At 37.9% G+C, this 21635-nt stretch overlaps 1 protein-coding gene across 4 annotated transcripts in view; it reads right to left on the minus strand.

Annotated features, from left to right (window-relative positions):
• The window catches only part of MYLK (myosin light chain kinase), a 152582-nt gene that overhangs the window by 35795 nt on the left and 95152 nt on the right, over positions 1–21635 (minus strand). For 3 of the 4 annotated variants that reach the window (XM_010074025.1, XM_010074026.1, XM_010074027.1), the window contains 4 exons: positions 19501–19503; positions 10797–10847; positions 9101–9228; positions 5540–5693 (listed from right to left, as the gene is read on the minus strand). In XM_010074025.1, coding sequence (XP_010072327.1) covers positions 5540–5693; positions 9101–9228; positions 10797–10847; positions 19501–19503 — 336 coding nt within the window. The remainder of the gene's footprint in view (positions 1–5539; positions 5694–9100; positions 9229–10796; positions 10848–19500; positions 19504–21635) is intronic. The other variant, XM_010074028.1, reaches the window with a different exon arrangement.

Raw genomic sequence — 21635 nt, forward strand, 5'->3', positions numbered from 1 at the left:
TGGTTTGATAACTGATTGAATTAGACCTCTGATACCTGTCCACTGAAAGGCAGAAGAAATTTTAGGACTTTCCCCAGTAAGATTGCCAGGAGATTCCAAGCCTCCACCAGGGTGAGTGTGAGCCCTAGAAACCCCATGTTGTGTGCGAGAGTCATGATGAACCATTTCTTATAAACTAAGACATTCCTAGCATTTAACAGCAGGTAAAATACAGAAATTTTGTTGTGAGAAATATTGTCATGTTTCCTTTTCATCATCAAAAGAAGGGTGAATGTAAGTATTAGGAAAAATAACAAAGCAGGGAGTTCTACTGGAATTTCTCCTAACAGAAATGACATTGAAACGAGATGGCCCTTCAAGGAATAAATCTGGATCAGTGTACCGGCAGTGATGCATAGGGCAACGTAAGCTGTCTTTCTTCTATACGTCGTTATCTTGCTCTGAAAATTTAATTTTGCTACAGCTGCAGAGTTTTGCCGCCAAGCATTAGAAGGGAGACTGACAGTGGAGGTTAAGACACTGTTGAATTGCAACAGCAACAAACAACAGCAGCGTAGGACATCTCTTCCTTAACCACCAGTCTAATTGCCCTTTAACCATAACACTGGTGACAAAAACCCTCCAGCAATCCAGAGGAATTCAAAAGGCTAAAGGTTAGAGACTGAGTCCACCCACATGTTCTTAGGAAATTCACTGCATTCTTGACCCTAACTGTAAACAGAGAATCACATGGATATTGCAAGATATAATCTGATGCTTCTCAAAAGAAGATGAGGTTTCAGCAGCTTTCATGTTAGCACTTCTGAGCTGCACTATTCTCTGTAGAAGGGCCTATGGTTGTTCTGCTTCACTGTCTGCTTACAGACTTGCTTTTCCAGAGGGAGAACACGCAGATTCTGACCACCAGGATCCAACCAGTCCGAGTGGATAACACTTCTCAGGCACTCACAAAAAATGCTGATAGGGCCACTGTGAACTATTGGTCATACTACCATGCTTCCTTGTAACAGTGTCAGGGCAAAGAACTAATGCTAATATAGCATGCACATATGTCACTTGTTGTACCAGGACCAAGTCTTTCATATAAGCAATTAATAATCCTGCCATTATATTCAGCGACTATTGGTGTTAGTGATGATCAGATCTTGTTCTCAAGCTAAACGTGCATATTCTCATTTTTGCTTGGATTGACACTGCTCATGCAGATCCTGCTAAAGATACAGAAGTACCTTTCTGTGTTTCCTCACAGAAAGTAACTTCTCCATCCCAACTCAAGTATGGAACTGTAACCTCATGCAGAGGAGCAGGTATTACTTAGTGAATTCATGTTACGCTGCTTGTATGCCTGTGTGTGACATGCTTATGTGTAAGTGTCCTTTAGTACTTGGCTTATCACTTTCCAGCAGTGCACGAGGACGCAGTGCACAGTATGTGCACAAATGCTTAGAGTAATAAAAACACCATAACAATTATCTTTAGGTCTTTCAGGGTATAATTATATTGCTCTTATTCTTCTGTGTAACTCTACCATATAGCTCAATAATTACCATGACTTTTATATATATATATATATATATACACTACCACATCAGGAATAATACAAATCTAAAGGATTTTAAAAGACAAATAAGGTTGATCAAAATCAGCCCCCAGATTGGTAGTACATACTTTTTTGTATCTGTATTGAAAAAGGTAAAAGATATTATTAATATCCAAAGTATTCACCGAACACTGATCATCAGAAAACCCCTGTATACTGGGCATGGAAACATGAAGGAATTTTCCCAAAAATCATGAAGGAAGCTTGTGGCATAGCTGCAGAACAGATTGCTTCTCTAGTGTCAAATTCTCCTCGTTGAATATGCCATTATTCTTTTGTCTCTTTGACATAGTATCCAGCTTTAGCCAGTATGAAAACTTTCTCAAAAGTGGCTACAGATTGGGGTATCTCCTGTCACATAGCTAATACATTCAGAATCATAAATCTGATAAATTTACCCATATACATCCAATAAATGGCATGAAAGGAATGAATATTCCTTGCTATCACTGTGCAGTGAGGGCTCTACCTTGCTTAAATCAGTCCTATCTGACACAGCGTCTGCTGTAAATCATTAGCTCAGTCCCACATCAAGCCATTTTGGTTTTGGAGCAGAAACATGTTGCAAAATCTCCCTAGGGAGATCACTCAGCTAATGAAATTGCTTATTTAAGAGAGCTAATCATAACAATGGAGAAGAGCTCAACATGGACATTTTGGGACCAGTCAACCCTTTAAAAGACGACATTGCTTAACTTGGATGTCTCACTTCTACTGCAGGTCTCTCAGTAGTATTTGTGCTTATACAGACAAAGTCAGTTACACAATTAATCAATGTGAAATTCAAGACTCAGTCTTTGTGGCTCAGTGCTCGTCACCACACTGTACTGCCTATCAGTTAACAAGTCTCCTATAACTTGACTACATTTCTGTGCATCTAGCATGTGGACTGCAAACAGCTCACACTGGAGACTGAGTGTAACGGACACTTTGTTCATTGATACTCATTAAAATCACAAACGGAAAAACAATAATCCTGTGAATAAAGTTTGATTTATTTCAAGAGCATAATTTCCTATAGCCCAGACTGCATTGGATCATATACTACTCAAAATCTTTAAGTGTCAGAACCCCTGCTCAGTTCAGTTAAGCTTGCAGGTGAAGTCTGAGTCTTAATAGTGTGAGCAGTTAAATTTAAGACTTTAGGAGCCAATTTCAAAGGAATGCAGGGTAGATTTTTTCTCTAAAAGTCATTAAAAATCATTTATAAAAATCATACCCAGCTATAGTTTACAGTCTAGGACTTGGGGTTTAAATCACAGCAGAATCATTTATGATTTGTATCCTGGCAGATAAGCACCGGCCTTTGTCCTCTGGTTGGAGGGAAGTCAATAATATTACTTTTTGTGAAGAAAGGTCTTCTACAACCACAAGTAAAAACACAACATCCAGAATAGTCTTGAATATCTTCAGGAAGGTTTTTAGACCTTCTGCTTGGTGCAGGATCAGCTATAAGGTCAGACCAGATTGTTCAGATGCTTATCCAGTCTGAACTTTAAGACCTCCAAGAATGGAGACTACACAACTTTTCTGGGCAACCTGCTCGCTGGCATGTGGTACACTGCAAATTTAATTTGTGAAATGCTTATTGGAGTTTTTCGCATGAGAAGCTCACCCATCAGCATGAAGACTTTGCAATCCATATGGTTGTAAGAAGTAATAATGAACTGAATACTTCTTCCTTATTTCATTTTATATTTTAACAAATGGTTTTGATTTGCTAAAATTCAGAACAGACAAGCCTGTTGACTAGCTCTTTAAGAAACATGGGTCTAGGCTGGCTCAGACAGACTCCTCCAGAAGGCAGATGTTCTGTATTTGTAGTTTCCCTTAATGCATTCAGGACTCAGTTGTGGACTGTGGTCAGTCAGCAGTGTTTTGAGCACACAGCATACACATAGATGTGGCTTTTATCAGTTAACTTGTGGGGAGGAAGCTCACGCAGAGTTTAGAGCCCTGTTATAAATAGCTGAGACAAACAGAGCTGATGTCTAGCACCAGGGCCTTCTCCACAAATGCTTGTTATGAATGTTGGGTCATGGCAGGGAGGGCAAGTTTCTTCCCAGTACTTTGGATGGAGCAGAGAGAATGGACAGGTGATGAACTTTGGTAGACTAAGAAGTCTCACATTTTGCCTGTTCAGAGAGGCATAAGTTCCCTATTTTGACTGAAGCAGGCTTGGGAGAAAAGTACCTTTGAAATTTCATGAAATTAAAGGTGCAAACAAGGTGAAAGATTTTATCTCAGCAGTGAGATTCTAACCCACTCCCTAGAAGGAAGACATTTTTGCTCCCTTTTCCCACGTTTTTGAGTACCTAGATGGAAGACTCTGGCCTTAAAATGCGTGTGTAGCAAACTAGGAATCTTGAGGCTTTGTCACGCCTCTGGCAGTGCTGACATCAGTGAGATGTCTCACTGGAGAGTTTGGCAATTTTACAAGAGGGAATTTATTCTTTTCAGTTGGAAATGGATAGCTTGTCATCAGCCAAACACATGGCAAACTCCAGCACATTGTAAGGATTCTTCGCCCAACTCTCCCAAAAGCATCTCTGGGAATCCCACTGTTCTCTGGCACGTTTCTTATGGAAGAGCAGAGCAGGAGGCTGAGATGTAGCTTTATAAGGTTATAGAATTCAAAGACTTTCAAACCAATTAACTCCAAAGGATATAAAGCAGTGACTTATATAATAATGAGTCAAGGCTCACACACTAACAAGATAATAGGAATTGTCGGCCTAGTTCAGCTAAAAAAAAATCTATCTTGCCTGCAGCAGCTGCCTAGGACAGAGTGAGAAAAAGGGAAATGTAAAGAGAGATTACTCTCCTGCCATTCTTCTAGCTGCTAATCAGCTGTGTCAGAGCTTTGGAACCAAAAGTTGTAGCCAGAACAATGTATATGATGATTTTTCAAGGACCAACTCTTCATTGTTTTCATTTTTAACTTAGCTATACTTCTGACATGTACAACACACTGTTGGAAGGAGTAGTACAATTTTTCTATGCATTGTGTGAAAAGTACTTATTCTGTTTTCTTTTGTTCTTGAGTTCTCTGGCACATTGCTGGAATCTACTTGATATTTATACTCATTCATTCAGCTATCTTTTAACTGCAACCAAAGCCACAGATTAGATGAAAGAAATTAATTTAAATAGTCAGGAGGCCTATGTTAACAACATGTACAGCAGTATGCAACTGAGGAACTGTCACTCTTTAGCAGTGGATATTGTACTTGAAAGTGTGATTCTACTGATTAAACTTTGTATGTTATTCACTGGATTGGTGGAATGAATTTCCAGTCCAGCTTGGATTAATGGTGTTTTGCCATTGATTTCATTGGAGTCAGATTTTCATCTTTGGCTTTATACCCGGCTTTTGTTAGTAGCTTACTAGCCCACATATCCATTAGGACACTAAAACAGTAGGCAATGGTAGGAATTTCAATTAAAAGGATAAAATCTCCCTCTCTCAAGCAACAGGCTGTTTTCAAATTTACAGTCTAATAGAAACCATCTCAATCCTTCCTGAACTAACAGTTTTAAAATTTGCAGTCTAGCAAACATCTAGATAATACAAACATTAAATGGGAAAAAGAAGTGGTATCTAACCAAAAAACAAAGACATGAGCTGGTTTTTTTTTTGTTTTTTTTTGTTTGTTTGTTTGTTTGGTTGGTTTTGTTTTTTTTTAAAGTCTGAGCTATTTTGTTCCTCCATATGTAATTAGTATTTTCTCAAAACAAAACACAGTATAGCCCCACTAAATTTGCTTATGGTCCTTATTACAATGTCACTGTCCAGATATTTTTTAAAGAACTAGTTTTTCATGTCAGTCTTCTTAACCTATCTGATTATTTATTTATTTGCATATCATCATATATAAAGCAAAGGTGGAGCGATGTCTGAAGAATGAGTATATGTCTAAAACATTATTATGGACTTACCAACAACTGTAAGGTTGACTTGTGCTTGTCTGCTGCCGAGTTTGTTCTCTACGACTAGGGTGTAACATCCACAGTGTTCCTGCTTTGTCAATGATATTGTTAGCTTGCTGCTGTTTTCAGCATTCTCAATTTTAATGTATTCATTTTCTTCAATCTGCCAAATTAAAAAAAAAATTATGGGATCAATTTCTTTATAGCTGGAAGAGCTCAAATTGCAGTACAAGGTTATCTTATTGAGTGTTATCTGCAGATGACGCTATTACAGCAGTGAATATGTGCAGCTGGTAGAGTGTAATCAACATGAAACATGTAGAACTGCAGTGGAACATTATAATGGCTCCTGCAAACACAACAGGGCGCATTGGTGTTGCTGGGACTCCACTAGGAACAGGAGTTTCACTTTGTAACTCCTCTTTGACAGGCCGAAAGTGCAAACCATGCAATTGACAAGAGAAAAAAGTTCAGTATCACGTTATCTCACAGAGACCACACTGGAACGAGTGTTTAGCTCTCAATACCCTAATTCATTTGCCATTTCCCTTGAGAGGCCCAATGTGAAAATCATCCATAGCTGTGACTTTTACCCTCTTGTCTTAACCAGCCTTATTCTGTATTTTTGTAGAAATCAGGGTAACAGTTTCTTGGGTTTGAACAACTGAAGATGATGTTGCCTGAAATGGAGGTGTAATGCTACAGCTGTGCAGAGACATACAAAGAACAGATTTAGCTTTCCTACAGCATTTTATTTTCTGGAGAGGCAAAAATCAAAATCTCAGCTGAATACCATAGGCATATTATGAACAACTGAAACAAGGCTATCATAGCATAAATGTCCAAGGAGATGTAGATTTTAATCAGTATTATCTTGAGACATGACAGATTATTTAAAAACCTCATAATGCTACACTGCAATTATAGAAGCTGTACACTGTGTTCTTACGAAACAGACAACATAATGTTAATGCCCTTCTTCCTCCCACCACTTCCTTCTTAGATATGTGACTCTTCCAACTCATTCTCAGAATCTCATTAAAAATGAAGGCTATTTAGTTTGCCTTATCTTGTCTCATATATTCAGAGAATAAGAAATTACAAGGCTAAGAGCGGGACTTTCCCTGCTTTCTCCTCAACTGAGGTAGAACACGTGCATTGCTATATGCCCAAAAGTAACCTGAGGAAGGTGCTCCTACAGTAACTCAAACATACAGTAACTCAAACAGAAAGTTAGCAAATGGGATTATGTAGGATTACAGTTTAAATTCTACTGCGAATTGTTGCCCTACCCCCATACTTTGCTCTTCTGAGATTCTATACTGCTTTATATGTTTTGCTTCACTAGCATTAGTCAAAGGGTAATAGTAAAAAAAAAACAAACCAACAGGTGAGTAGAAGTAGATTTATGTTATTCAGGAGGAGCCCTGAAAGTATGCAGAGAAAGCCCTGAAAGGATGCTTAGTGGCTTGGGATGGTGTGGAGAACAGGAAACTGGATCCCTGTATTCCCAAAAGAAAGTCACTGGTTGCAGCTAAGAAGCTCCAACAACTGCCAATGTTAAATGATGGACTTTGTTCCTCACATAACAAAGAGGCTTTCAAAAGCTTTCCCCCTTTTAGCTGAGCACAGTTCCAGCATCCCTCCACTAGAATGCCATTATGTACAACAGTATGGGTCACAACTTTGTGACATTCCCTTTCTTCAAGCAAAAGATATTTGTCCAGAATATACCTGTGAGAGGCCACTGTGGCTCTCTTGAACCTGAGGGAATGTGAGGAAGGAACATGGAGAGGACAAGTCTCTCCTGCACACTGCAGCGTACAGTGGCAGGGAATCACAACTCACCACTTACTGGATCTGCTTAAATAACTGCTACAAATAGCCCCCAGGAAAACTGTAAGAACACTTGAGTGATTTTCACTTTTAGGACAGGGAATGGAACAGAGTTGAAATCAACCACATTTATAGAAGAGGAAGAAATACAAGAATAAATGTGTGGTGAAATATAAGTGAAAAAGAAAGCAAAATAATGGTGCAGCATAGTACATAGGTACTGGCTCACAATTTAATTTAATAAATGAAAGACTGCTGCCCTCACTTGTCCTCCTACAGCATTTGTTAACCTTCCTGAAGTTTTTTTTCTTTTCTGCCTCATTCACCTGCCATAATGAACCATGTAAAAATTTATGTGATTTTAATGTATCATTTTGCAAACCTTCAGATTGTCTCATAGTGAATAACTAAAGAAGAAAGTATAAAGATGGTAAAAATAGCATTTTACAAAGGAAAAAAGGTGTAGAATCACAGATTATGGAGCTGACATAGGTATTATGAGCTGCTGGTCTCTGTTATCACATAGATTTTTTATATAAAAATGTCATTGAAATCTATGTAAATAGGATTGTTGTATTCAGCCATGAACTCAGAATTATGCACAAACCAGAAACTCACTTTTGAGGGGTACGTTTTACTGATATGTTGAGACAGAGCTCAACAAAACAGGACACTGAATATCACTGGAGCTTCTGAGACCTATTTTTGTAGAAATGAGTAGGCTACTTTTAACTCCAGTCTTGACACTAAAGAATTTTAAGAAAATATAGGAGTTCAGCAAAAAAAACCATCCTTTCCCCTAAAGCAAGAGGTTATTTGGGGTTAGCAAAGCTGGACTCTGGAATACTCTTTGCACTAGCAAACTGTTTTGAATTCTTTCAATTAAATGCTGACACATCTGGATTTAGAGTCTAAACTTCCTTGTAGGAGGAGATGTTTTTATTTATGTTCTATAGAGTGATAATGAGTTCAGAATGAAGTAAACAGAATAGCAGCTACAGTACATATTTACATTTGCTCTATCCCAACAGGGCACTTCATCTTCCAGTTGGTATTTGCATATTGGGTTATTTGATTTAAAGTGGTTTTATTATTCACTAAGCAACTCTCTTTAGAAACTGCCCTTATGGACACGTCATATAGTTCAAGGAAATTAACTCAAGTAGAAGGAACCCAATGGGGGTGAGGGCACTCACAGCAGCATAATTGCTGTTGTGCCTTGCATAGTGACGTTTGTGTTGTAAGACATTTCACTCAAGCTTCTTATATGGCATTTTGCCCCTCTGACATAACTTTAGATCAAGCATCAATGAAGAAGAGATTATTTTTCAAGGAGAGAAATGTTTCCTCTGACAGATACTTTTCAAATACCTATACCTTTCACATCACCTATCCTTTAACTACACGGTCTAAGGCTTTTCTCAAATAAACAGTCTTTTTTTATAGGATGGGACAGGCAGCAATGGGTTTAAACTGTAGGAAGAAAGATTTGGTTTTGGCATTAGGAAAAAAATTCTAACACTATGGATATTTAAGCACTGCAATAGGCTGATAATGGAGGTTGTGATATCTTCATAATTGTTATGTTTCATCGGAGGTGAGAAAAACATCCGACAGGAATGACATGGACTTTGCCAGTTCCTGGGGAAGGGAGATGGACAAGATGGGTCATTGGAGTTCTTTTCCAGCTCTACTTTGTCAATGATTGTTAAAACAGACCAGAAAACAATTTACCTGCTTACGGAATTTCATCCAGGTGCAAGTTATGGGTGCCGTTCCTACCACCTTGGCAAACAGTTCCACTGATTCACCTGCACGGACTTTTCTGTCTTCTGGGAACTGAGTAATCTGAGGAGGAGTAGCTGATGGGAAAAAAAAAAAAAATCTCTCTTTAGGTTTACTGTAGTCTCTATTTTTCTTAAAATTCAGAACACATACACCTCTCAGCTCCACAGTTTCAGAAATTTGAAAACCAGGTTAGCAGTTGTCTGTTGCTTGCAATGAAACAATTCTGTGAACATTGTTCATTCTGCTGAGGTGAAGCAATAAGAATACCCATCAGAAGTTTGCTCATGCAAGACCAAGGTCCAGAAATCCAAAAGACAAAAGTGTTAAGACCTACCACCAGTTCCAAATATACAGCTTATGAAATTTTGTGTTGGGTTTTTCAGAAAAACTACTTTTTTCTTTTGCACTTTGTATTTTTGAAGAATAGCTCCAGCTAACTTCATATCAATTTGCATGTGCTGAGGAGGTCTGCAAACCTGCTCCCTAGTGTCATCAACAGCATTCAGAACATTTAAGACTCAACACCTGCCTATGAAGATTCTGGCTTCAGTAGCCAGGTAAACATCATGTGGGACATCTATTAGAGAGACAAGGAAGGAAATCGAGGTCTTTCTCTATCACACTCAATGTTCCTGTGAGCAATGACAGATCCTTTTGTTTGTGTGTTACAGTGCTTCTTTTAAATCTTGCAGTCCCATTCATACTCCATTTCTGAATCCGGTATTTCTCCTCCTCTTCCCTCTCACTGCCAGAGTATCAAGAGATGGCAGAACATCTCTTTTGCTAATAGTGCTACTTCCTGACTCTTGGTTGTGATGCTGAGTGTGCCAGACCCCTGGTAGCTGCTCGTGACAGATGCCAGAAATAGGGTGAAACCTATTCTGTTGCTTTACAAGAGCAGCACAATAAAGAAATATTTTTGGGGAAGGAGGCAGATTTGAGGACATATTAACAGAAATGGTAGAAGGCATTCCCTAACAATAGAATGACCTCACTGCCAAATATAACATTCCTCTCCAAAGCACAGGGCTACTGGGCATGAAAAAAAAATGCTTTCTTTTTCTTTTCAATTGAAACAGAGTGGGTTTTTTTCCCCTTAGACTTGTTCTTTGAAAAGTGTTTTTGTTTTGAAAATGTCTGAAGGAAGCTAGGCTGAGGTACACATCTGGCAAAGAAAAAAGCTTGAACAGTTTAAAAGTCTAAAAATGTCTTAGGATAGTGCAAACACAGGAACAGGCTACCATAATGCCAGTTATGAGAAAATGTAGAATCTGTCAACTTCTCTGTGGTAGCTACTTATGCAGAGGTGGCACTCTGTGATACGGAGCAAATTCCCTGAAGCCTAAGGTTTGTTGTTACAACACTACTGCTGACATTTGGTAGGATCTTGCTGTAGTTTATTTGATAGTAACTCTTTTGCATGGTCGTAATTTAAGTCTTAGCTTAGTAAACTTATGAATGAGCTTGAAAAATGGGCTTTGCTTTCCAGTTTTCTCCTCATAGAATGTTATACTCACTGTTTAATTACATATGCAAACAAATTTAGTAGGCAAAGATCTGTACTTAGAAATGTTGTGTCTGTCCTTTAAAACTGTATTGGTTTATTATTTATTCCTACAGGATGACACATGTAAAAAATTACCTGCTTTTGGAGGAGTCTTTGGAGCTGGTTTCTTCTTCACTGTTGCTTCACCTAGTTAATAAAAAAGAAATTCATTCCAAGATGAGCTTTGGAAGGTATCAGCTTACCTGCAAAGCTTACATCCATAGTGATGCTTTGTTGGCAGTTGAAAATCTAATGTATTCTTTCAGCATGTTAAACTCAAGAACTTTTAAAAAACACATTTATTATACTGAATGATCCTCAGAATATTCACAGTTAAAGCTGGAACTTTTAAAAGAATCAAAACAATCTGTTACACATCTCCCATACTCTGTCATACTACTTTCCTTATAGAAATTTAACTGGGGTGAAAACACCAGACCAAGATCCATATCATACTGAATTTCTCCTCAGATTTCCAGCATAATCAATGCTGAATGAGGTCGGTTAAAACAAGGGTGGTTAACACCACATACTGTTTCTTACACCACTTGTGAGCTAGCAAAGAAATGATGATATACAGACAGTAAACACTAGTATCACCCCTCTTTCTCATCCTCTTCCCTAGGCAGGGAAAACTTTTTGCTATATTCACAAAATAAAAGGTCAACACAGAATTTGAAACCTGGGCACATAAATATTGGAAAGATAATGTTCTACAAATTGTGAATGGTAGGTAGAAAGGAAGTAGAGAAGACAGGTAGGTAGAAAATTACTACAAAAATTTCACAAAACAAGAGCTAGGGGCCACCCAATTAAACTACCAGGCAGCAGACATAAAAGAAACAAAAGAAGTGTTTTTAAATATGGCATGCATAAGCTAGGTTCACAGACAAGTAATGTTTTGCAAGACAAAAACATAAACAGGTTCACAAATTCATAGGAGTTAGGTCTAGTAGTGGCCATTAAATGTAATAGTCTGGATGCCTTCATACCACTGAATCCCAGAAGTGGTGGGGTTCATTCCTTTTAGAGCACTCTCTTTTTATCTGCTATCCTAAGCATCTTTGTCAGAGGACGGCGTCTGCTGTGAGAGGGCATTTCTTATTTTCTTATGCTTCAGTAGGCAGCTTGATTGAAGTAGTCTGGCTTTTAAGATGTTATTGCCTCCAACAGAGGCAGTATCTGTAAGTGCTTTTGAATATCTAGCGGCATATAAGTAGTTGCCTAGTGATAGCCATAAGTCTCAAAAGGTTTGAATTTTTTGTCTCATTGTTTACTTAAGTTATTTCAAAGTAGCAAGATATTGAGCAGCAAAAAAATTCTCAAAAATCTGACAAACCAATAAAGAGAGTCTTTTAGTTTAACCCCCTTTGCTACAGCAAGCTACAAGCTGTGCATGATACCCAGGGAACACATCACCTGATGCCCCATGGATAAGGAGCCTTGAGTTGAACTCGCCGTGGAAGTCTTATGTTATAGCTCAAGCAACAGACAGATATGAAGATTGACTTTAAGTTTTAGAGTCACTGGAGATAGTAACTGATGCTTTAATAAATATATAATGGTTTAGCTGTCAACACCAGTGTTTATTCTGTTCATTATGGGGAGTTTTTCACTATGCACTGAATACAGAAGAAGCTGTTGCCACCTTCTTTTTGTAAACTTCTATTTCATAGTATTTTTCTCTCAAAGTATGCTTAGCTTTTATATGCTCTGCCTTTATAGATTTTGTTGGAACCTGAAACACAATACTGGAGAGGTAGGATATTCCTGCAGTACTTATGGCTGAGTCAAAATGAATAGTTGGATATCTCCCAATGAAGCCTTTCTATGACTACCAGCTCAGCAGAACTAGTTAAAAGTTTAGATTAGTACCTGTGAGGTGTTTATCCAAATATAATTGAACCACTAGGGCACAAGCTAGGTATCTGTCTTGCCGTGTTCCATGTGGGTATAACCATGTTTAAATGGAGACCTTCAAAGAACACTATTGCTTATTATAGGGACTCGTTACTTTTTGGGCCATGAACAGACTGACATGTACCCTGGCTGCTTCAGTAAGTGACAGCAAATATATTTGCAGCTCCTCTTTCCTGTCCAAGCTGTATGAACAAGAAGTGCTGTTTTCAAAGCAGCTTTCCTCTTTGTCATTGTATGGTCACGCCCTGAGCTGAAACTGTCATTTATTTCAGGCTGTAGTCACAGTTACATGGATGAAGCTACTTATATGACCAGGTGCCAGCTGGAAGGGCTGTAGAGTCAAGCCTATGTCCTGCTGTTAATCATTCCTATCAATGGAAGTAGCCTATTAGTTATTCATTAGCTGCATAATTCCATGCAAACTAACTCAATTATATGATTTAAAATCCATGTAAATATTTGTGTGAGTGTGTGTGTGCTGTATTTGACATCAGATTCTCTGCTCTTCTCTAGGCTGAGAATGAAATAGCTGTTGGGTATCTCCTCAGAACTATAATGGCTCTTAATACAAGATAAAGCAATGACATGAATTCAATTACTTCCGCACTCCATTAAGCCTGAGATGAACAGAGAGCACCAACGATGAGGAAAAAGCACCATTTGTCAAGTGCCATCTTGGGTTGCAGACACTATTGCTATTTTGCAGAAATGTCACTGCAGACAAAATAGAAGGAAAAGCAAATTCCTTAATCCAGCATGATTTTCAATCAGCTGCTGCCTCTTGTCCGACATTGTATATTTGTTGCAGTACCTTAGTTAACAAGCAAGGTGCTCATCATCACATTCTCCAAATGTTCGTGTTTCACTCTGACTCTTAATATATCAAGATTTTTTTTTCCTTCTGGCTGACAATGTCATTCTCTGCCTTTGCACAATACATGCACAGAATGGATATCTATATACTCAGATACCCCTCTGACTTTTCTCTGCCTGCTATCAGCCACTTTCAGTACATCACAGCAGGGACCCCAATAACATTATTTGTTCTTTCACAACTACAGTCAGTGACATTCAGTTAATCACTGTTAAAGGACAATGTTTCTTTACAGGCTAGGATGTATGATGAACCACCAAGTATTACATTTTCATTGTAAGTGGAAAAAAGACCTGGTGTCCCTCCTAGCCCTGGAATAACTGAGGGCTATGCTTAACACAGTTTAAAAGGCTCTGACCTCACTTGATGAAGACTTCCATAGCAGCAAAGCAAAGAACATGAACCTGTCACCTCATTCAGCTAGGGTACTGCTTTTTATATGTAAATACTAAATTTTTGTTGCATTTTTAGTTTTTACCCAGCAGGACATTACATTCACTTAACTGAGGATATGCAGAGTGTCACTGGACTTCATCAAACCCTGAAGATTGCAAAGGGTTGCTGGAAGGTCTGGCTGAATGTCCTGTTTTGCAGACACAAACAGCCCTGTGCAGAAATGAAAGGCAGGGGCGGCGTGGAAGGGAATAAGTACAAGGATGTGTCTCCAGGTCTATGAAGCTGACTTCTTTGGCCAATAATGTACATTTCACTTTTCTTAGATCTTCCTTAAGAAAACCAGCTCATCTCATGCATCTTTCTGAAACGCAACTTTCGTTTCAAAAGCTGCTGGAGACAGTTAGTGAAAAAATCTAATAAGATTACTCAAAGTTGACAAGGTCAAATGATTGTTTTCATTAAAATATTTGAGCCTCTTGGAAATGTTAGCTCAAGACTGCCTCTGCCATTTTTGAAAAAAAAAAAAAAAAAAAAAAAGACTGTTTGTCTCTCTTTTGATATTTACATTGAAAGAGGTTGAAGCTGAGAACCAGCCTGGAAGAAAAAGTATATAATATTCCCTCCTTAAATGAATCTGCCTTCTAGAAACAACTTAATGTAAACGCTACAAGGCTGGTATTTACATAACTTTATAGGCAGGTTTGCCTCTGAGAGTGCTTGTGTCTGGGGTGGGGTGAAGGGATATAAACTAAAAAAGGGAAGGATCCCATACAGGCTGATACTGTGAGACATTTAGTTGTGCTGTTCTTTGCCCTGATGTTGAATTCGTGAGAGCAGATATGTTCAGAAGCCTCAGTCTTTCTTTTTTGTTTCCCTTTTTTGGAATTTTACTAAAAATAGGCATAGCCAACCCCTGAAATGGCTCTGTGCACAACTTGCTTTCATAAAGCATGAAGTATAACTATTACAGTCTGAAAAAAACAGTACTCAAGATAGCATTTCCAACCAATCCATAATTCCTACTGTCTTCCTCGAGGGACATGCCTAAAATTATGTGCCTGGCTTCTGTAGTGATGGATTTCAGCACCTGGTAAACAAGTACAGTAAATACCTAACTCCGTTAACATAAGGAGCAAGACATTTCCTTGCTTCTGTCTGCTTGTGGAATAGTCTCATTTGAGCTCAGGATTGAAGGACTAATGACATACCCTAATACTATTGTCACATAGGAAACCAATCAATCAAAACTTTGCAAGATTTCACCTTCTGAAAGGAACTAAATTGTTTTTTTCACTTTCCTTTAGGAGAAACTGAAAAACGAAGTCATGTCTGTAACTTGTCAGATATCATGGTAACAAGAATATTTATGCAGGAGATGGAAAACTCAGGTTCAGATCTCTTCTCCTTCTTCCCCATGTCACTTGAATGCTTCAGCCGTGAGGGATGTGACATTATGAAGTCTCTCCCACATGTAAATGAATCACAGTGTAACCTCCTTCAGACCCTTCTGGGGATAGATATCAGGGTCTGACTCGAAGGTAACTGTTGTCTGTAAAGCTTTACAACTCGTTGCTATACTAGAAAGCATGGAGTGACTGAGACCTAGAAGTACAGGAAAAAATGAAACATTGCCTGGTGGTCAAGGCAATGAATTATTCTGTTCTAGCTTTGCTTCTGTCACAGACTGCCTTGATGGTACAAAAACTTATCACAGGTATTAGGACAGACAAGTTGAAACAGGAGAAAGATGATGGCTACAATTGTACTAGAAAAAGACAACACGTTATCACTTATCAATTTATTCATACATTCATGAACCTATGCTAATTGCTACAGAGAAAAATGACAGTGACAATGCACTAACACCAGTAGCCTGAAAACTTCATCAAGGTTTGAAAGCGTAAACAGTTCCACTTCATTGCTTCTCAAAGAGCAAATTCCTCACACGGTTTCCAAATAAGTGTTTATTATCTAAATAGAATAAAAAAGAAAGCAACTCTGGCTTAAATTTGATGAGAAGGAAAAATTGGAAAACTAAATGCCATACAAGTCAGTTATTTGAGTTTACGTGTTTCAGAACAGTTTTTAATAGCTTGTATTTTTTTCATTAAAAACAACTGTCATTTTGTTGCAACGTCCCCTGTTTAGTTTCTAAATCATGCAGGGATTGTCCTCTAATTGAAAAAAAAACCCAGCCTCCTCCTTCTCAAAATAAAAATAAAAATACAGGAAATACTCTTGCATTCCAATCAAGAGAGAGCTAGCATCTACCAGCACACTCAGAGCTTCAATAATGTGACATAGTATGCTGAAAGTAACTCAGTATTTGAAAACAGCTCAGCAGGAGGAAGAAACAATCCCATAGCAGTTTAGTAGCAGAGTGCTTGAGCAATCTCTGCAATTAAAGCAAATCTGAGCAGTGCAGAAGAGGTCCACTATCAAACAGAGCTTACAAACAACTCAGGTCATGTGAATTCCATTGAAAGCTCTGGTGGGAGCAAGACATCACTAATTTCTTAAATATAGATTTAATTTTCATATTTCTCATGTCCTGTGAGAACATCTACAATTAGATGCAGAAATGCTGTACCCAAGTGTGTAGGAACAGCAATCTAAACCGGGTTACTAGTCTGCTACCCAGTCTGTTAGGTAGGAAAATGCTGTCAGGTCGTTTGGGCATTCAGGAGCTCCAAATGGTTTCAGTGGGAAAAGCTAGGTGTTATGTGCTTTTGCACATTAGTTAAGCCAATGGATTTAGGTTCCTGTTTTATAGAGAAGAAACTTTGGTCAATGCTTCTATTACATGCCTCAGATCTACAGTTACCTGTCAGCAACTTAACTGGGAATTAATGGTGCATGGTACCTCTTCAGTTCAAGGCCACGTTGCAAAAACTGTACTCATTTTTCCTTGCATGAGACAGTCAATAAACATTTCTGTCTTCTTCTGTCAACATATAGCTATGTAGGATGGATTGTATGAAAAACACATGGAAAATACTGTTCTGTGCCAACATTAACTCAGAAAATGTCAGTATGGTGTGAGCTGTAAAGTAACCTGGCAGAGATTCAAAATGCATACCCAGCACTAGCTAAACAATGCTAAAGTGGGCATGAGGGAGAAGTGATTTACAACAACAAATCCGTGTTTCTCCATTGCTCTCTTTATATATACAGTAACTGAATTTTCCTCTTTGGAGGCAACTAGCCTTCAGAGTCACCAAGTTAAACCTTACATTGTCTTTTTATTTCAGCTAGTTTGGTTGGTCTTGTGCCACAGTTATTTACCCTCAGACCCCAGTCCTGAAGAATGAAGTCAGCACCTTACATTATTCAGGGTTTCAGAGAAATCATATCTAGGTCTTAAGAATAGCTCATGGCAATTTTATTTACATATAGTAAAAGGGGAAGTTTCAGCTTCTCTTAAAAGAAAAGATTTTTTTTTTTTCTTTGAAAAAGTTTGGTCAGAGGCTTCCCTGGCAATGTAACTCATATTGTTCCAACACACTAAGTACTTGCACTCCCTGCGCACAAAATGTCTTGATTCTTACAACAGCCAGGAGCAGAGCAGCATGGACCTTCTGGGAAATGAATGGGACTGGGAGAACTGGTTTGAATATCCTCATTGACCCTTAAAAGCATCTCAGACTCTCCCAGGGACCAAAGAGGACAGGAGCAGCACAGTCACCAGATCACAGGTGCTACACAGGGCTCTTACTTCTGCTGTTAAAAGAACATCTCTGACCTGATCAGTTACTTCCTTAGTAACTGAGTTCTTCCCTTAGAAAGTGGCAAGTTTTATACTGAGGACAAAACAGTCTGACATGAAAGGAAGATTTTGAAACATTGTCTATTAATCAGTGCCATGTTTCATATTATATTGATAGAATGTAAATCAACAAAAAAATTGAAGTGTTTACTGATTTAATTACATATTATCTAAACTGGACTCATCAAGTTTAATGTTTTAATGATGTTTTCTTAAAATGGTGCTTGTAGACTTGGATTCTCTGACAAGATTGTTTACTGAAGAGTAAATAACAGAATTGCATGCTAATCACTTGGCCACTGACTCATAATTTTTCCAAGGTAATTAAAATGCTTAGAATCCCCCCCCACACTGTGGAAAAAAAAATATATAACATGATAAAGAGCCCTGTCTGACATATTTACATTTATGGCACACTGTTACAGAGATGCCACTGCTCAGGCTTGCATTCGCGTACCAACAACGGTGAGAAATCAGATCTGGGAAGATAACAGTGTAGCCTTCCAGAGGGATTTGATCTGGACACTGTCACTGGTGACATTTTATTAACAACTGCCAGCAAGAGAATGCATCATTCCTTAACCAAAAATGTGTTTGACGTAAAATTAATCAAATTTTATACAGTAGCAGATATAAAGGGTTTTTATCAGTAAGACACCAAATACTGCTGAATAATGTATTTTGGGCCCCTTTACTTGAAGGTGTGTGGAGGAAGTTATTTTCTTTGATGTGACATTATTTTTAACTGAGCAGAAGATCTTTTATTTGTGCAATCAAACCCTGTGCTGGGTTATCCCTTCAATGTATGTGGTTTGGATATTAGAACAGCACATTTAACAACTGTATTGCTCAGATGAAGGAATCCAGGATATCCTGTTAGGTTTTCATACCACCAATTGTGACAGGTGATAGTTGCCATTTCTTAATATTTACTGGAAGTAGTGCTGTGAATTAGCCCCACAAAAAACAGTGGGCATTTCTTTCCAAACACTTTAATCCAATGCTTAGATTTAGGAGGGTTATTTTCTAAAGCATTAAAGTCAATTCTTTCCTCAGTAGCAATGATTGGGATACAGTTTCTTCCTACTATAGTAAAGTTATGCTGCATGGCTTAGCTCTGGGAAGCTTAAGAAATAGTATCTGACTGCTGTAATATGCCTTTTCCCCAGCAAATCTTGAAAAAAACCTTTGAAATATAATCTTTTTGGAAAACTCATGTTTTATGTAAATTTTTGGGATGTCAGTTAAAAACATATAGTATTTTGGATATGGCATGCAAACTAATTATGAGACTGATAAGCAAGAAATTTGGGGTTTAGACCTGTAAAATGAATGTGCCTGATCTTGGGCTAATTGCTCCAGCTATGATTTACTGCTGCTTTGGTCCTCAGCTGAAGACACCTTAAGGAGGACAAAATATTAGGAAGTGTGGAGTAGTAAAAGATCTTTTGAAAAAGAGAATACTTATTTATAGACTATCAAATACTTATTTACTCTTAAAAATCTCAAGCAGCACTTTGCTTTTTCCAGTCTCTTGGGCCAAAACCATTTCTTTATTAGGCATTGGTGATTTTGCAAGTGGCCTTGGTAATTGAAATAAGCAATTCCTTTTAAGACTAATTGGAAGTATCTTCTAATTTCAGTGAGAACAGGGTGCCCAAATCCCTTTACAGCAGATGCTTTCAAATCTCCCCAGAGAAATGTTCAAGTGGTGAGAATTTTTAGCTTAGTACTTTTGCTGCAGGATTATGTCAAACTTGAAGACCCTTATGTTATCCGCTGATTGTTCTGGCATAGCATGGAGTATGCAGCATGACAAATAATGAAAGGTTCCAATTTCCCACTGCCTCTTCCAGTCTTTTATATATGTGCAGAGGAAACATAACACATTATTTTAACTCGGTAGCATTTCACACCCACCTAGCAAAGACACAAGTGACAAAGCCTGAGTCAGTACAGGCAGTGAAGAATGAACGAATTCCAACATTAAAAAAAGAGGTGTCCTTCCTCCATTCTTACTCTGTATTGATTTCACTCCAATACAAAACCGGATCTGTTTGTTATTCTCAGAAATCTTATTGTATATTCTGTTTGTCATTACACAGTTGCATTCTGCAAAGTCATAATTATTACTATATTCTGGTGACAGAATATTAATTGTGAGCAAAAAGAAATACATAGTAATTTTCCCAATTTGCTAGTATGGGAGCAATCTTTCTGCATGTCAACACTGCAAGCATCTAGTCACAGATATTGTTAAACATTGAATGCTACAAAGTAGCCTTCATAGATGTTTTTCTGAGAATAATTGCTTATTCTAAACCAGAGTCCAGTATATATTGCATTTCAAAAGAATTAATGCCCAAAATTTTACTTACTGTTGGATTTCTGTAGCTTACAAAACCCAAGCTTCCAGTAATAAAATGATGTTGTCAGAATGAGCAGTCAAATGACCTGGGTCAGCAACTATTCTCACATTCAGACAAATTCTGCAGATTAACATACTGAAAACATTCATTCTCTTTCACAAAAAGGACTTTATTGATCTTTGCTTTCAGAAACTAAAAGTTAATTACTTTCCATAAGATTTCCTGAAAGTTTATACTAGGGCAAAACCCACGGTTCAGTTACAATTTATCTGAAGGGAGAAGAGGTTGCCATAGCTGCTAACCATGAAATTTGACTTGTACTTTCTTATAGAAAATGGACAATATGGATTATTTTCCCCGAGACTATTTCTAAAAATGACAGAGAATATAGCTTCTGTACCCCATGCAGTATATACTGTTGTGACTGAATTCACTATTCTAAATTCAGAATTTATTCGTTGGGTTTATTAGGAATTTTTGTTCTGTATTTCTTCAACATCATTGCTTACACTCTACTTGCCACTAGGACTGTTGGTGAGTCGATGTGGCAACAGAGACTAGAAGAGATCAAAGTAAAATTTTATCTCCTTATTGGACTGGGGCATCTCACTTCACAGTCATTCTTTATTAACCTTCTTTTTGAGAGAAATACAGTAAAGATACACAAATATCTGATATGTTAAGCCCATCCTCTTTCAGGTAAGGATTTTTAAAATCTCTGCACCTGAAAGGGATTTAAGTTTATATTGAAACTGTGAGGTCTACTGGATCAGTTTTGTATATTTTGCCCCCAACAAATGTACAAACATAACACTAATTTCAGGCAGACAAATACCCACAGTCCTCAGAGAATGATAAGTTAAAAAACACCTGTGGAATCTCTGCAGCCAAATCCTTTTAAAATTAAATACGTGTTTTTCCAAAGTTTTCCAAAAGCTCTTCCAAAGCCCAGATTCATAATATTCTTTCTGGTTACCTTGATGTTTTCAGTGCAACAGGAAAGCCGTTTTAAAGGTATTTTGAAAAAAAGAGTTTATGAGAATTCTGTTCAAGAACTTTAAACACTGATATAATATTCCATGAAGCAACCTTAAGAAAACCATTCACAGTTATGTCAACCTTCTCTTACCAATCATTTCTGAAGCCAGAGTTGCTGGCCTCTGTTTCTCCTAAAATCAACAGCAAAGAAGCAGTGATTTCATCAGGACGTGGATCAGGTCATATATCCACATATTTAGACCTAGTTCCCAACCCACGCTTTCTCCTGGGAAAGCTGCAATTGATAACACTGCTGGGAGGATCAGAGGAAATGTCTGTGATTGTGTTCATAGAAAACACTACTCAAAACACTATCCCATGGAGCTTTATATGACTTTAAAACTTTTTCTTCTGTTGAAGTTCAAGAACAAAATGATTGTTCTTAATTACTACTATTTACAGCATTTGAAGCTCAGGTTCAGAGGTGGACCATGTCGGTGTGACCCTTCCCAAACCCCCAAATGACTGGCTAAAAAAAATGCTCAGCCAGGAACTCAGAAATAGATGTACTGCAGGGCATAGCTCTATGTAAGTCAACAATTCCAGAAGCACAGTCATTACCTGTGATCATC

The sequence above is a fragment of the Pterocles gutturalis genome, unplaced genomic scaffold (assembly GCF_000699245.1).
Source record: "Pterocles gutturalis isolate BGI_N339 unplaced genomic scaffold, ASM69924v1 scaffold1322, whole genome shotgun sequence".
NCBI lineage: Eukaryota > Metazoa > Chordata > Aves > Pterocliformes > Pteroclidae > Pterocles > Pterocles gutturalis.